This window comes from Notolepis coatsorum (assembly GCF_963971535.1).
Source record: "Notolepis coatsorum genome assembly, chromosome: 3".
NCBI lineage: Eukaryota > Metazoa > Chordata > Actinopteri > Aulopiformes > Paralepididae > Notolepis > Notolepis coatsorum.
In genome coordinates, this window is record NC_140167.1 from 68,251,146 (window position 1) to 68,267,747 (window position 16,602).

Sequence of the window (16,602 nt, forward strand, 5' to 3'; positions counted from 1 at the left end):
AAGGAAGACCCACCGACAATAGCAAAATGGGTAGGAATAGTGGAAGAAATACAGGATATGGAAAGGATAACACACATGCTGAGGTTACAGGAAGAGAAATTTGGGGAAAGATGGGGAAAGTGGGAGGATTATAAAAGGAACGAGAACGACATCACAGAGGAAGAACCAAATGCAACACAAGAGAGCGAAGGGTAAAGGAGGAAAGATGTTCAAGCAGGGTCTATGAACCCATGTCACACACCTGTACTTTAGTTAATATTATCTATTTTGTTTTTGGGATATTACAAGTGCTGAATGCTTTTATACCTTATTATTTATGTCTGTTTAACGGTGTGATATTAAATATTCAGGGATGATGTGGTTTGTGTATGGGTGAAACAAAAGGCAAAGTGAAAGTTAATAAACAAGAGAAAAAAAAAGAAAGGACGAAGGAGAAGGGAAGTAAGAAACTCAAGGAGGGTCTCTGGACCCAGATCACACATACAAACCTTAGTCAGCATTTATTGTCTTTGAGTAGGAATTACCTGTTTATGCCTGTTTAAGGGAGATACGCAATCAGCCTTTGTATCAAATACCTAGAAAACAACAGTAGGGGAACCAGACAACTAACCATGTGATACCCATGTAAATATTTATGTGCACTGTTTTTTCTTTTTGTTTTTATTGTGATACTAGTCTCTTCATTTTTTATTATTTATTTTTTGTAAGTGCTGTCTGTCTAAATAAATGTTAATAAAAAATTTAAGTTTAAAAAAAAGAAAAGCAGCTGATCACAAATGCTGACCTCACATTCGAGTTTACTAGCTACTGCTAGTAGCCTATAGCAGAACTATTTGTAATGCAGTCTATTTGGAAAAGCACATTTACTGTAATCACATGACTTTTTCCTGTAATGAGATGTGAGGCATTACTGAAAGAGTTCATAATGTTGGACACCTATAGCCCTATTTGCTACTTAAAGGTTCTAGATAACATTCAGCCACTAGATATCGCACTAGACTGTGTTTCCCAAAGTCGGGGTCGCGACCCAAAGGTGGGCCGCGAGCAGCCACGGGAGGGCCGCGAGATGATTAAAAAAAAAAAAAAAAAAAAAAAATTTCAGGCCACTGAACTTAGAAGCAGGCCAGGACAGTGTTTCTAGTTGTATTCTAAAATTATATTCTATTGTATTCTAAAATGTGACTATATGGTTTTATATTAACTTAATAAATAAACAAAAACGAAAAATCTACTTATTTCACCGAACATTTCAAACTAAATAACAGATTATGCACATAAAACGCTAGAGCACCAGCATTTATCCAATCGGGTGCATTCCACGTGGGAAAATGGGAAGCAGGGAGGGGAACAAGTAAACAACAACATTCATTTTCAACTCGCACATTCTTTTTTTAATGATAATTATTTTTGGGGTAAAAGCAATTATTCCACACCGTTCTAAAAGCTCACACACATTTTTTAAATGATTCCTCTACATAAAGATTGTACCTTTCACTACCACACTACAGAAGGTTAACCTTTCACTACCACACTACAGAAGGTTAACCTTTCACTACCACACTACAGACGGTTAACCTTCTGTAGAGTGGTAGTGAAAGGGCTAACCCTTTGTTGTGTGGCAGTGAAAGGGTTAACCTTCTGTATTGTCGCAGTGAAAGGGTTAATCATTTGGTAGTGTGGTAGTGAAAGGGTTACCGATGGTGATGTTGATCAGTAGAGTAATTTTCTCAGCACAATCCATGCTGCGCCGCCTCCTGAGACCCAGCTCTGCCTTGTTAGCCACAGAACTAATGTTGAGTAATAGGGCCATTGTTCAGTCAGTACAAAGAGCACTTGAACAGAATCCACTGCAGATCAAAGCAAACTAAATACTATGACATCCTTTGACATACTGGAGTACACTAACTAAAATGCACCCCATGAATAGGTTTTTGTTTGCTTCAGTATGTTTGAGTGCTTTAAGTATTGAGTGAGTGCACCATAACACAATACAATAACATTGTATTGCACTATCTCAGGACTTTAGCATGTCTATTTTATCATGCCTATTTTATGACTTTTTATTACCTGTTTTCTTTATTATATTAATTTTTTTTATTATTTTTTAAACATACACATAAACATAACAACATAAAATTAGATATACAAGCATTAATTAACAGTGCACATCCAATTAAATCACCATTTAAATAAATGTATTATACGAGATATACCCTAATACTTGCTATCTAATACCCTACACACATATGCTCTCGCTCGCTCCCCCCCCCCCCCCCGGACCCCCACTTGGATAATCCATCCATTATCATTCGCTCCTAACCAGGCACTACAATTCATATGCTAGCTTTTATTCTCTCCACCACTTCTAACCACATTGCAATTTTGGATTCACTGACACCTAAAATTCTTGCTGTAGATATTTCTAGATAAATCACATCGAGATATGTAAGAATCCAAACCTTCCGACACATTTTTTCCGGTTGAAACCATCGTGATGCTATCAGCTTTTTAGCCGCTGTGATACCAGTTATTACCTGTTTTCTATGTCTATTCTATTATTAGTATTATTGCACAATCAAAGCGGGCATGGCCACCCGCATTTCACTGTATGCCCTGGTATGTATATGTGACAAATAAAACTCTTGAATCTTGAATCAAGTAGTTCTATTTGAGCTGATGTGATCTGTGAGAGAACTTTATATCATGTATTTTTTTATATTCATGTATTTTATGATTCAAGCTATGTTAGACCTGCCACTGTCATGTCTGCCTATTTGTCTTGTCTTTTAAACCAATGGAAATACGCTTTTGAAACCTTATTGTGTCGAAATAAACTAAACAAAGGGTCTCCATTGCTCAATATTCTTGTCGTGGTCAGGTAGCAGGAGCTGGGTCTCCATTAAGCACAGCATGGATTGTGCTGAGGGAATTGATTAGTAGGAAGTGAGTAGGAAGTGAGTAGGAAGTGAGTAGGAAGTGTCCAACATTCTGAATTAACTCTGGAGGGGAGGGGCTTTGATCAGACGTGGCTTGTACTCACAGATCAGGACTGGGGCTATCGTCACTCTGTCGCTCCGCTCTCATTGGCCCTCTGACCCGTCCATCACCTCCACACTTGTAGGGGGGTGGGTTGTTGTTGATGCTGGCTGCTGCTATGCCCGGCTGACTCTGGGCCACTGTTGAATGAACCAAACTCCATAAATAAATAAATAAATAATGTAATATAAATATATACCATAGTGTCTTTATACCTGTATTACTGTACATATGAATACTACAACTCTGATTAGCACTATACTCAGTAGTACTAATTTATATATGTTATACCCAGTTTAATCACCTGTACATTGTATATTATATTACTATTGCACTTCACTGTTACATTTGCACTCCTTTTTATTGTACTTTACTTGTGCTGTATGATGACAATACACTTAATTTAAAAGAAACGAATCTAATAGAAATAGAGAGAGAGAGAGAGAGAGAGAGAGAGAGAGAGAGAGAGAGAGAGAGAGAGAGAGAGAGAGAGAGAGAGAGAGAGAGAGAGAGAGAGAGAGATGGGAGGAGGCTGAAGCAGGAACAATCATCTCTCTAGTCAACCAGTCGATGGATGGGATGGGATAGAGGGGTGGGGGTCAGGGGATTACCACACTGGGACAGGGCCGAGGGGATGTGTGGATGTGCTGACTAATAAGTCCTCACGCACACACACACACACACACGCACGCACGCACGCACGCACGCACGCACGCACGCACACACACACACAAACACACACACTTTGCCATTGACTACATTCGTTCACTGGCCCCTAACCTTAACCCTCACCTTTACATTTCTAACAATGACACTTCTGAAAACACATAGCCCTGACCTTTAACCTGACCCCTAACCCTAACATGTCCCCTTTTCAAAGGGAGGACCTGAGCTAAAATGTCCTCGCTTAGCGCCGAAATGTCCTTGTCCTCATTGTACTGAACCAGGTAGGCAGCTGAAAAAATAACTGGAACTTGTGTAGAAATACACTGCTCACAGTGGAATTTTAGAATTTATATACATATTTTAGAATGTATATCTCTGACTGTGTATTATATTTGTATTCTTATTCTTATTCTTATTTTTGACTTTTGACTAAATTAATGTTCATGCGATCTGTGGTGATGAATTTCCCTCGGGATCAATAAAGTATTTGTAACTCAAAGAAATTAGTAAGTGTATGTAAATGAGTAATTGTAAATGAGTAATTGTATGTAAATGAGTATTTGTATGTAAATGAGTACTTGTATGTAAATTGTAGTTGTATGTAAATGAGTAGTTGTATGTCAATGGTAATTATATGTAAATGAGTAGTTGTATGTCAATGGTAATTGTATGTAAATGGGGAGTTGTATGTAAATGGTCATTGTATGTAAATGAGAAGTTGTATATGTAAATGAGTAGTTGTATATAAATGGTCCTTGTATGTAAATGGTAGTTGTATGTAAATGGTAATTGTATGTAAATTAGTCATTGCATGTAAATATGTAATTGTATGTAAATGAGAAGGTGTATGTAAATGATAAGTTGTATGTAAATGATTAGTTGTATGTAAATGGTCCTTGTATGTAAATGAGTCGTTGTATGTAAATGGTAGTTGTGTTGTAAATGGTAATTGTATGTAAATGAGTCGTTGTATGTAAATGAGTCGTTGTATGTAAATTAGTCGTTGTATAAATGAGCCGTTGTATGTAAATTAGTCCTTGTATGTAAATGGTAATTGTATGTAAATTAGCCGTTGTATGTAAATAGAAATTGTATGTAAATGAGTCATTGTATGTAAATAGAAATTGTATGTAAATGAGTCGTTGTATGTAAATGACACAGACCTGCAGGCTCTGGCTCCAGTTGGCTCGCCGTGGCCCCTGTGCTCCAGGACGGGGAAGGGGAGTATGTCAAGCCAGTAGTCCCGGAAGGGGCCTGGTCTCTGCCTTCCGTTGAGGGGTCGGTCTCGTTCGGCATCCCCCCGGCGCAAAGCTCCTCCTGGGGATTGACCGCTGCACCTCTCCCCTGGTCCTCCGGAGAGCCTCCTGGATCTGGTGGAGGTGTAGACATGACCACTTGCTGGCTGTGAAGCCAGCCGTTAGCCCTCGATTTCAGTGCTGATTTCATGGGGAGAGGGGCGGAGGAGGGCTCACTCTTAGGTTGAGCTAATACTAATGGATCGTTAAGGGCTTCTTCCATAGAAGGCAACAGAATGTGAGGCTGAGTGGGCGGGTCTGTGCGCTCTGAGGCGTAAGGGTTGAGTGGCAGCTCCACCTCGCCGGTGGTTGAACTCGGCGCGTCCGCCGCGACACACCAGGGCTTGATGCCCTCCGGCGGCGCAGGCACCACGTGGCCGTTGACACCCGTCAGCTCCGCCCTCTTGGTCCTCCTCTTCACCCGCATGGCGGAGACACGCACGCCTCCGCTCTCAGCCGCACCCCCGTCTCCATCCCCGCTGTCCGTCATCTCTTCGGCCGATCGTGCAGGCTTCCTGTCTGCCTCCGGGGAGACTGCACCTATGTATGTCTCCTTGATAGGCTCCGTGCGGAAGGTGAGACTGGGCTTGCTGGGAGGCACCCAGTATGGAGCGGCCACCTTCCCCTTGTGCTCCCCGTTGATCGGGATGATCTGCAGGGATGGGGAAGGGTCCGGATAGGGGTTCACGTTGGGGACCGCCCCGTCTAAGATCGTCCCGCAAGAATTGCATTGCCTGTTGGCCAAATCCTGCAGTGGTAATGTCCTGTAATGGCCACCAGCAGCATTGTGTGCCAAGCTGTCTGGAGCTCGGCTGGACCTCTGAAGCCACACGTCAGGGATACAACCTGCCTCTATCAGCACTCCGTTAGACGCTCCTGTGCGCTCGGCCTCTTTCCTGCCGTTGACGTAGGCCGAGAGGTTGGGTTTGGACACCAGCAGAGATACCAGCAGGCCCTGTGCTCTCTCTCCTGCCCTCCGCCTCTGCCTCAGTCTCTCCAGGTAACGAATCTCCGCCTCTTTCTCCGTTTCGTCCTCGAAGCGTACGCGCGTGGGGGACTGGCCGGGCCGTCGCCGCTGCTGCTGGGGGCCACCGCAGGCCGAGTCGCCGCTAGAGGAGTCGCTGAGGTTCCCTGAGAGGGGGGCCGCCTTTCCCTCCTTCCCCACCAGAGGAGCCTGATGCGAGGGCCTGGCCCCGGGTCTGAACACGGGCTCCCTGGAAGACACACACAGAGGCAGATCAGCACAACAGACAATAAACAAGTACACCACACACACACACACACACACACACACACACACACACACACACACACACACACACACACACACACACACACACACACACACACACACACACACACACACACACACACACACACATCGATGCATGGAGGGATCAGCACAACAGACAATAAAAATAAAAGTACACCACACTCACATGCACGCACAACCGTACACAGAGGCATCTCTCAGTAGCAACAACAACAACAACGACAAACAATTAAAAGTGTGTATTGCTAAAAACAGACATATCTGGCCTTTCAAGGATATGATGAAGTGTTCAAATTCAGAATGTTTCATTCAAAAACCAAACCACTAATGCAAGAGATTTTTGGGTGGACACTACAGACTCCCAGTATGTAGACAATAAGACTGGCATCCAAAGAATGTGAACTATCCCTTGATTAGAATTACGAGTGTATACCAAATATTTGGTACATTTAAAAATTTATGAAGTGGAGATTTTTAACTATGAGGTTAAATGGTCATAATATAATATTATATAATAAGTCCACTGGCAATAGCACAACCTGTCTCAACTCAACCCTCACGCTCCCATAATTAAGGACACCGTCAAAGGCAACACCCTCCTCCCGGCACACGCCTGCACAAGGCCGCAGGAACCCAGAGAGGGTGATTTAACCTTGCCTAGACCCCTTCCTCGACCACACGCACACACGCACACACGCACACACACACACACACACACACGCGCACGCACGCACACACGCACGCACGCACGCACGCACACACACACACACACACACACACACACACACACACACACACACACACACACACACACACACACACACACATACACACACACACACACACACACACACACACACACACACACATATGGGATGGGATTCTTGTGTGTACCCTGGCCCCTGGCTGTCCCAGGCCTCTGCATTCCTCACATGCTCGGCTAACGCGGACGGGAAGGTCATCCTCTGTCCGCATGCACTCTCTGGATCCCATAATCTGGTCTCTCCATGGCCACAGGACTTCGCCTTTATTGCCTTTCTCTGACACGGATACAAACGCTTCAGTCGCCCAGCGGAAAGTAGTGCTATGTTTTGGGAAGTACCACTAGATCGATCTGTACAGGAGGGTTGTTAATAAGATATTCTATATCTAAGCTACGATGTTCACTGCCCACTGAGATCTTCAATGACATGGTGAACATGTTGAGATTCAGATTCAGATAGTTTTATTTGCCATATGCAACAAGTACACTGGAATTCGTACTCTCCGTTTGCTCCACAGCAAACAGCAGAACAAGAAAAAAATTCCACAATTAACAGAATAGAAAAAGCAGGTATTTATATACAATAAACTGTCTGCGCAATAACATATTCTCATACAAGTATAAGTAAAAAATAAATTAAATAAAAAATAAGAATAAGTACACATTCGACAATAATCGAAAATAATTGTACATTACATTAAAGTGGCTGAGCATCATCACGTAGTCTAAACATAAACAGCTATAGACCACCATGGGAGAGTGAGCGGGGGAGAAAATGTATGAATGTGGATGCTTGTGATATAGCTACAACCACTTAATGTCGAGGCTCTCATCCACATTCATTCATTTTCTCCCCCCCGCTCTCTCTCCCATGAGCTCAATGTAACGTGGAAGTGCAGTGGTCTATTGATACTAGGGGACAATATAAGTTACATATAATCTATGTTGAACTCTAAAATACTATTTTGAGTGGAATAGATTTTGAGTTACAATGGATTGCAAAGTTGCAGCAACAACAAAATAATCAGTAAATGTATATAGTGTAGTGCCGGAGGAAAGAGGAATAAACGGAGGTAACGTAATGCTTGTTTAATGTACAAAGCCACGTCAGTAAACAAGAACACAAGAGCACATGAATCGCTAGCACAGTAATGAATGAATAACAGCGAGTGCAACCGCAATAGATGTCCCCTCTGGCCGCGGTGCCAGATCATTCGTTCCCTCCCACTACACAACATAGTCAGAGGAGAACACGAACCAATACTGTAGTCACTACACCAGCCCCCCCAGTGTTCACCTCAATATATGAAATCCTCACGGTGAGGAGGGCGTATGGCCCGGCCCCTACGACTGTAGGTAAAGTCAGGAGGTGCGGGAGGGGATGTGACAGCGTCCGTCACATCCTCCTGCCGAGCAGGATGGGGGTCAGTGACCAGACGCTCACGAGCGGCGGGGGGTCTGAGGGGTCGCAGGGGGGAATGGCCCCGGCGTGGCAGGGGAGGTAGGACCGGGGGCCGGCCCCTGCGCGGCGGCAGGGCCAAGTCCAGGGGCAGTTCAAGGTCCAAGTGTGCCGGCTTGAGGCGATCCACGGACACACACTCAGGCCTACCCCCCACGTCGACCACAAAGTTCTTGGCCCTGGCCTTGATGACGCGGAAGGGTCCGTCATAAGGAGGACGTAGCGGAGTCCTGTGGCCATCGTGACGGATGAACACGAACCTCGCCGAGTGCAGCTCCGGGGGCATCCTCGACGTAGGGACCCCATGCTGCGTAGTCGGGACCGGGACGAAAGTCCTGGCGCTGTCCAGCAGCGAGGCTCGCTGAGCAGCGGCAGACCAGGGCTCTGTCGACCTGGGAATAAAGTCACCGGGGACCCGTAGCGGCTGTCCAAAAACCAGCTCGGCCGACGACGACTGGAGGTCCTCCTTTGGCGCCGTCCTGGAGCCCCAGCATGACCCACGGGAGCTTGTCCAGCCAGTCGCCGTCCGTGAGGCTGGCTCGAAGGGCGGCCTTCATGGAGCGATGAAAACGCTTGCAGAGCCCATTTGCCTGCGGATGGTAGGCGGTCGTACGGTGGAGCTTGACCCCCAGACTCTCCGCCACTGCCGCCCACAGTTCCGAAGTGAACTGTGAGCCACGGTCAGAGGAGAGATCAGCCGGGGTGCCGTAGCGGGAGACCCACACCGCGATGAACGCCCGGGCCAGGTCGGGGGCCGTCGTTGAGGAGAGCGGGACCGCCTCCGGCCAGCGAGTCGTCCTGTCCACCATGGTGAAAAGGTAGTTGTATCCGTGCGAGGGGGGCAGCGGCCCTACCAGGTCCACGTTGACATGGTCGAACCTCCGCTCGGGCACGGAGAACTGTTCCAGGGGGGCCTTGATGTGCCGATGCACCTTGGCGCGCTGGCAGGCGGTGCACGTGTCGACCCAGGCTCTCACATCCCTCTTGAGCCCTTGCCACACAAACTTCTCCGACACCAGTCACGAGGACGGCTTCCTGCCAGGGTGAGACAAGCCGTGTATGGCCTCGAAGGCAGGGCGTCTCCAGTTGGCGGGGACTACCGGCCGCGGCTGACCCATGGAGACATCGCACAAGAGCGTCACCGAACACTACCTCCTCCAGGCGCAGTCCAGTGTCCGACGACTTGAGCGCTTGGACGGCAGGATTGGCGGCCTGGTCCGCAGCCATGCTGACGTAGTCCAAACCCAGCTGCACCGCACCGACCACCGCCCTGGAGAGACAATCTGCCACCTGGTTGGACTTCCCAGCAACGTGCTGGATGTCCGTGGTGAACTCGGACACGTAGGCGAGCTGGCGCTGCTGGCGGTCGGACCACGGCTCTGCCGCCTTGGACATGGCGTGCGTGAGCGGCTTATGGTCCACGTAGGCCGTAAACTCGCGTCCCTCCTGCAAGAAACGGAAGTGCCTGACAGCAAGCCACAGCCCGAGGAGCTCCCTGTCGAACGTGCTGTACCTCTGTTCCCTGGGCGACAGCTGGCGGCTGAAGAAGGCAAGCGGCTGCCAGGCGTCCCCAACCCACTGCTCGTACACCGCTCCCACAGCAAAGTCAGAGGCGTCCGTGGTGAGAGCGGTGGACGCAGAGGGCGAGGGGTGGGCCAACATGGCCGCGCGGGCCAGGGCCTCCTTGGTGTCTTGAAAAGCCTTGACCCGCTCCGCCGTCCAGTCCACCGGCTGCTTCAGCGTCTTGCCCTTCTGGGCGTCATACAGAGGCCGCAGGATGTGAGCGATGTGGCGGAGGAAGCGATAATAATAGGTCACCATCCCGATGAACCCCTTGAGCTCGCTGACTGTGCGGGGGCGCGGAAATGCGGCGACCGCTTCCACCTTCGAGGGGAGGGGGGTCACCCCCTCTGCGGAGACCCGGTGCCCGAGGAAGTCGATGGCGCCCCGCCCGAACTCACACTTCGCCGGGTTGACGATCAGCCCATGCTGGCTGAGCCGTGAGAACAGGGTTCGGAGGTGGGACAGGTGCTCCTTCTCTGTGGCGCTCGCTACAAGGATGTCGTCCAAGTAGACGAAGAGGAATGGCAGGTCCCGGAGCACCGAGTGCATGAGGCGTTGGAAGGTCTGCGCCGCGTTCTTCAGGCCGAACGGCATTCTCAGGAACTCGAAAAGCCCAAAGGCCGTGACGACGGCCGTCTTGGGGACGTCCTCGGGGTGCACCGGTACCTGATGGTACCCCCGTACCAGGTCCACTTTTGAGAAGAAGCGATTGCCTGCCAGGTTTGCCGCAAAGTCCTGGACATGCGGGACCGGGTAGCGGTCAGGCTTGGACGCGTCGTTGAGGCGGCGGTAGTCCCCACATGGGCGCCACCCACCGTCTGACTTAGGGACGATGTGCAGGGGAGACGCCCAGGGGCTGTTCGAGCGCCGAACGATGCCCACCTGCTCCATGTGCGCAAACTCCGCCCTGGCGACGGCCAGCTTCTCCGGGTTGAGGCGTCTGGCCCTGGCGTAGAGGGGAGGCCCACTGGTCTCAATGTGGTGCTCCACCCCGTGTTTCACCGTGGGCGCGGAAAAAGTGGGCTTGCCCAGGTCGGGGAACTCAGCGAGTAGCCGAAGGTACTGGTCACTTTCGGCGAGTGTATTGGACCACCCGCCGTAAACGGCCTCCCCCTGCGTACATGCAAAGGAAGTGAAAGTCTGTGAGTTGACCAGGCGCTTGTTCCCCACGTCCACTAGCAGGTTGTGGGCGCACAGAAAATCCGCGCCAAGGAGGGGGAATGTGACAGCCGCAATGACAAAATCCCACGAAAAACATTGTCCTCCGAAGCACACGTCCACCGCCCTTGTGCCGTAAGAGCATGCCGTCCGCACCCGCCAACTGCGGACCGCACTCCTCCCTTGCCACATCCGACCTCTCTGCCGGAATGATGCTCCACTGGGCACCCGTGTCGCAAAGGAAACTGCGACCAGAGGCGGTGTCTCGGATGAAGAGCAGCCTGTTGGTGATGCCAGCACTCAGGGCCACTACTGAGCGCCTGGTCACAAACTCGGGTATGTTTTTTTCAACCCCCAGTCCGACGCCACAGCGTAATTTGATGTAATTTCAACATGGCCACCCGCATCGTATGAATTAATGTGGTTATTAGCTGTTTTAAGAGTACATTTGTAAGTATATTAGCTGTGTTTAGTCATACACCGTCTTTGTGAGACAAATATGTAAGAATATTTAGAAATAAGAACTAATTGCCAAAAGATTTTAGCGTCAGCATCCATTATTATTATTTTTTTACTTTGATAGGTCGGAGACGACGTGTTTCTCACTTCCAACCTCCGACCTCTGACCTCCGACTGCAAATGAATGCGATATAATGCCAGTACATCGGCTACCTCGGCTACATCTGTTTACAAACATGACAATCATAGAGAATTAATTCTCAACTAGAATGGCACTCGCGAATGAGAGAGGCCTGCGTCACACAGAGGCCTGCGTCACAGAGAGGCCTACGTCACACAGAGGCCTGCGTCACAGAGAGGCCTACGTCACACAGAGGCCTACGTCACAGAGACGCCTACGTCACACAGAGGCCTGCGTCACAGAGAGGCCTGCGTCACAGAGAGGCCTGCGTCACAGAGAGGCCTACGTCACAGAGAGGCCTGCGTCACAGAGAGGCCTGCGTCACAGAGAGGCCTACATCACAGAGAGGCCTGCGTCACACAGAGGCCTGCGTCACAGAGAGGCCTGCGTCACAGAGAGGCCTACATCACAGAGAGGCCTGCGTCACACAGAGGCCTGCGTCACAGAGAGGCCTGCGTCACAGAGAGGCCTGCGTCACACAGAGGCCTGCGTCACAGAGAGGCCTGCGTCACAGAGAGGCCTGCGTCACAGAGAGGCCTGCGTCACAGAGAGGCCTACGTCACAGAGAGGCCTACGTCACACAGAGGCCTGCGTCACAGAGAGGCCTGCGTCACAGAGAGGCCTGCGTCACAGAGAGGCCTACATCACAGAGGGGCCTACGTCACAGAGAGGCCTACATCACACAGAGGCCTACGTCACAGAGAGGCCTACATCACAGAGGGGCCTACGTCACAGAGAGGCCTGCGTCACAGAGTGGCCTGCGTCACAGAGAGGCCTGCGTCACAGAGAGGCCTGCGTCACAGAGAGGCCTACGTCACAGAGAGGCCTGCGTCACAGAGAGGCCTACGTCACAGAGAGGCCTGCGTCACAGAGAGGCCTACGTCACAGAGAGGCCTACGTCACAGAGAGGCCTACGTCACAGAGAGGCCTGCGTCACAGAGAGGCCTACGTCACACAGAGGCCTGCGTCACAGAGAGGCCTACATCACAGAGGGGCCTACATCACAGAGAGGCCTACGCCTGCGAGTGCATCTCTCCTCATCAGCCTTGTCAGTAGTCCACTGCTGAGCTCAAACTAACTGCAATACAGTCAGAACGTAACCATAGCCAGTGGTGTTTGTGTCGCATGGAAAGATCTACTGGCTCTTTTCAATTGAAGAGCATAGCATGTGGATTAAAATGCATTTCATGAGGTTTTGTGTGAATCAGTACACCAGAAAACAAGCAAATCAACATATTTTCTGTCCGTTTACTTTCGACACACTGAATGAGGGTGAACTTGCTCGTCAGCCATAGATCATTGAACCTGAGTGTGGGCTGAGCAGGACAGACAGCTATGCACAACCTCTGACCATATAACCTTGTAATACCAAAGCAAAGATGAAGAGAAAGGCTGACAAGGCAAATTAACTCTAACCAACATGTGTATTATCCACCCTTGACAGATTATGATTATGAAAAGGAATGCGAGTCTTCATTATTGAAAAATAAATCGTAGAGGCTCTCTCTCCCCCTCTCTACATAAACACAGACTTGCAAGTCACAAAAACGCAATTTCTGTCCTGTTCCATCGTAGTAGGGTAATGTATAATAATTATGGAAATGTGTTATTAACTTCGATTCCTGCCATGAATGGAGCAAGATGCTTCAGAATTCACCTCTGCTCCTCTGCCTGAGTGCGCATGTCCTTCCACTTTGATGTCAGTGACAGGTGCGCACTCTAGCCAGTGACCACTGGAACATCTCTGTTTATACACCATGCCGTCTAACCTGTTAATTCGCCACATACAGTTCTACAGCTGTGACTGGTCTCTTAAATCGTATTTGTATTTCCCTTTAAAAGCAAGTGGTCTCTTTCCCCGGGACCGACCGTTTACAGAGGAAGTGCTTTCTGCCCAGACCAGCCTTCCTGTTTGGCCAATTAGCAAACACTGTAAATACTTCACCTATAAACACAACACTGCTTAGCTGGCAGCACAGTCTTGTTGTCACCCATAGATCACTAGTTTCATTCAAAACAGAACCTACCCTGGTAAATAACGGTTAAGAACAGAACCGACCCTGGTAAATAAAGGTTAAAAACAGAACCTACCCTGGTCAATAAAGGTTAAAAACAGAACCTACCCTGGTAAATAAAGGTTAAAAACAGAATCTACCCTGGTAAATAAAGGTTAAAAACAGAATCTACCCTGGTAAATAAAGGTTAAAAACAGAATCTACCCTGGTAAATAAAGGTTAAAAACAGAAAAAGGTTAAAAACAGAACCTACCCTGGTAAATAAAGGTTAAAAACAGAACCTACCCTGGTAAATAACGATTACAAACAGAACCTACCCTGGTAAATAAAGGTTAAAAACAGAACCTACCCTGGTAAATAAAGGTTAAAAACAGAACCTACCCTGGTAAATAAAGGTTAAAAACAGAATCTACCCTGGTAAATAAAGGTTAAAAACAGAACCTACCCTGGTAAATAAAGGTTAAAAACAGAACCTACCCTGGTCAATAAAGGTTAAAAACAGAACCTACCCTGAATAAAGGTTAAAAACAGAATCTACCCTGGTAAATAAAGGTTAAAAACAGAATCTACCCTGGTAAATAAAGGTTAAAAACAGAACCTACCCTGGTAAATAAAGGTTAAAAACAGAACCTACCCTGGTAAATAACGGTTACAAACAGAACCTACCCTGGTAAATAAAGGTTAAAAACAGAACCTACCCTGGTAAATAAAGGTTAAAAACAGAACCTACCCTGGTAAATAAAGGTTAAAAACAGAACCTACCCTGGTAAATACAAGTTAAAAACAGAACATACCCTGGTCAATAAAGGTTAAAAACAGAAACTTCCCTGGTAAATAAATGTTAAAAACAGAACCTACCCTGGTAAATAAAGGTTAAAAACAGAACATACCCTGGTCAATAAAGGTTAAAAACAGAACCTACCCTGGTAAATAAAGGTTAAAAACAGAACCTACCCTGGTAAATAAAGATTAAAGACAGAACCTACCCTGGATAAATAAATTGTTACAAATATTAAAACAAAAGATGAACTGAAGAAAATAATAGTTTTTAATGCATAGGTATATCAACTACAATACAAGGTTCACTTCCATGTTGTAAACTGGTTACCAGTCTCAGAGCAGTGAACCTGTGTAGTATCACCCCTTCTGCGCTCAAAAGATGTAACTTTATCCTGAATATTGATTTCAATGGACAATGGTGTATGCTTTTAATAATAAAACTCTATTGAGCAAGTGAAGATAGTGTGCGGGTGTTCCTGACACAGATTTTATTGTGACCAATAGACAATGGGTGGAAATTAATTCAAATAAAATACTTGTCGTTGACCGATTCAAAAACTATTTGAGACCGTCGACCTATCCAAATCTGTTATGGCTGATGCAGACACAGACACAGACACACGCACACACACACGCACACACACACGCACACACACACACACGCACACACACACACACACACACACACACACACACACACACACACACACACACACACACACACACACACACACACACACACACACACACACACACACACACACACACACACACACACACACACACACACACACACACACACACACACACACACACACACACACACACACACACGGATAGGAGTGATTACAATACTCATACGGTAATTATTAAAAGGCTGGATAAGACAACAGCCTGAATTGACCCTAACCTTGATTGTAAGAAACTGCAAGTTATATTCATATCATTGTTTATTTGGACATGGTTTGGTAAAAGGAGTGGGAGTTATCAGACTTGATGATTGGAGCTCAGCGGATACAGTAACAGTCCTTTGACTCCAGTCCTTTGTGTTGGCAGTCTAGCTGCTCCCATGCCATGCTAGTAGGGAGTGTAATATTAAGCTCCTTAGATAATAAGGTCTCTGTGGCTGCCTTGCATGACTCTGACCTCACTTTACACCGGGACTGCATATGTGTGTGTGTGTGTGCATGTAAGCACCCATTTATATTCACTTGTGTGTACTGCCCATGTGTGTATAATATGAGTAAAACTGCTTAAGTAAGTGTGTGTGTGTGTGTGTGTGTGTGTGTGTGTGTGTGTGTGTGTGTGTGTGTGTGTGTGTGTGTGTGTGTGTGTGTGTGTGTGTGTGTGTGTGTGTGTGTGTGTGTGTGTGTGTGTGTGTGTGTGTGTGTGTGTGTGTGTGTGTGTGTGTGTGTGTGTGTGTGTGTGTGTGTGTGTGTGTGTGTGTGTGTGTGTGTGTGTGTGTGTGTGTGTGTGTGTGTGTGTGTGTGTGTGTGACAGATGAAACGAGGCAGGATAGGGTATCGGTCTCCAGGAATCAAATCATATAGCAGGAATCTCATGATCATTCCAAGTGAAAAAAAAACTAGCATGAGCATAGAAACTTGGAAGGGGGAGGGAGGGGAGAGGAGAGAGGAGAGAGAGGAGGGAGGAGAGAGGGGGATATAAACAATATCAAGCCATTTGTGTGTGTGTCTGTGTGTGTGTGCGTGCGTGCGCGTGTGCATGTGTGTGTGTTGTTATTCTATGATTATTTATAGATTGAATAAAGACAGTAGAGTTTGAGTATTTTATTATCTAAATATGGTAAGTTAGAGTGTTGTGTTCATTCATAGTTAAAGACAGTAGAGGTTGGGTACTTTATTAGCTAAATATGGTCAGTGTGTTGTGTTTCCACATAGAAGACAGTCAAGGTTGAATAGTTTCTGGTAATATATCACATTCATACTCCAAG

At 47.3% G+C, this 16,602-nt stretch overlaps 1 protein-coding gene across 1 annotated transcript in view; it reads right to left on the bottom strand.

The window, feature by feature from the left end:
- Positions 1-16,602, bottom strand: part of kiaa1614 (KIAA1614 ortholog) — an 80,640-nt gene that overhangs the window by 25,774 nt on the left and 38,264 nt on the right. Inside the window, exons 5-6 of the mRNA XM_084310790.1 lie at positions 4,866-6,211; positions 3,041-3,176 (exon numbers count right to left, since the gene is read on the bottom strand). Coding sequence (XP_084166916.1) covers positions 3,041-3,176; positions 4,866-6,211 — 1,482 coding nt within the window. The remainder of the gene's footprint in view (positions 1-3,040; positions 3,177-4,865; positions 6,212-16,602) is intronic.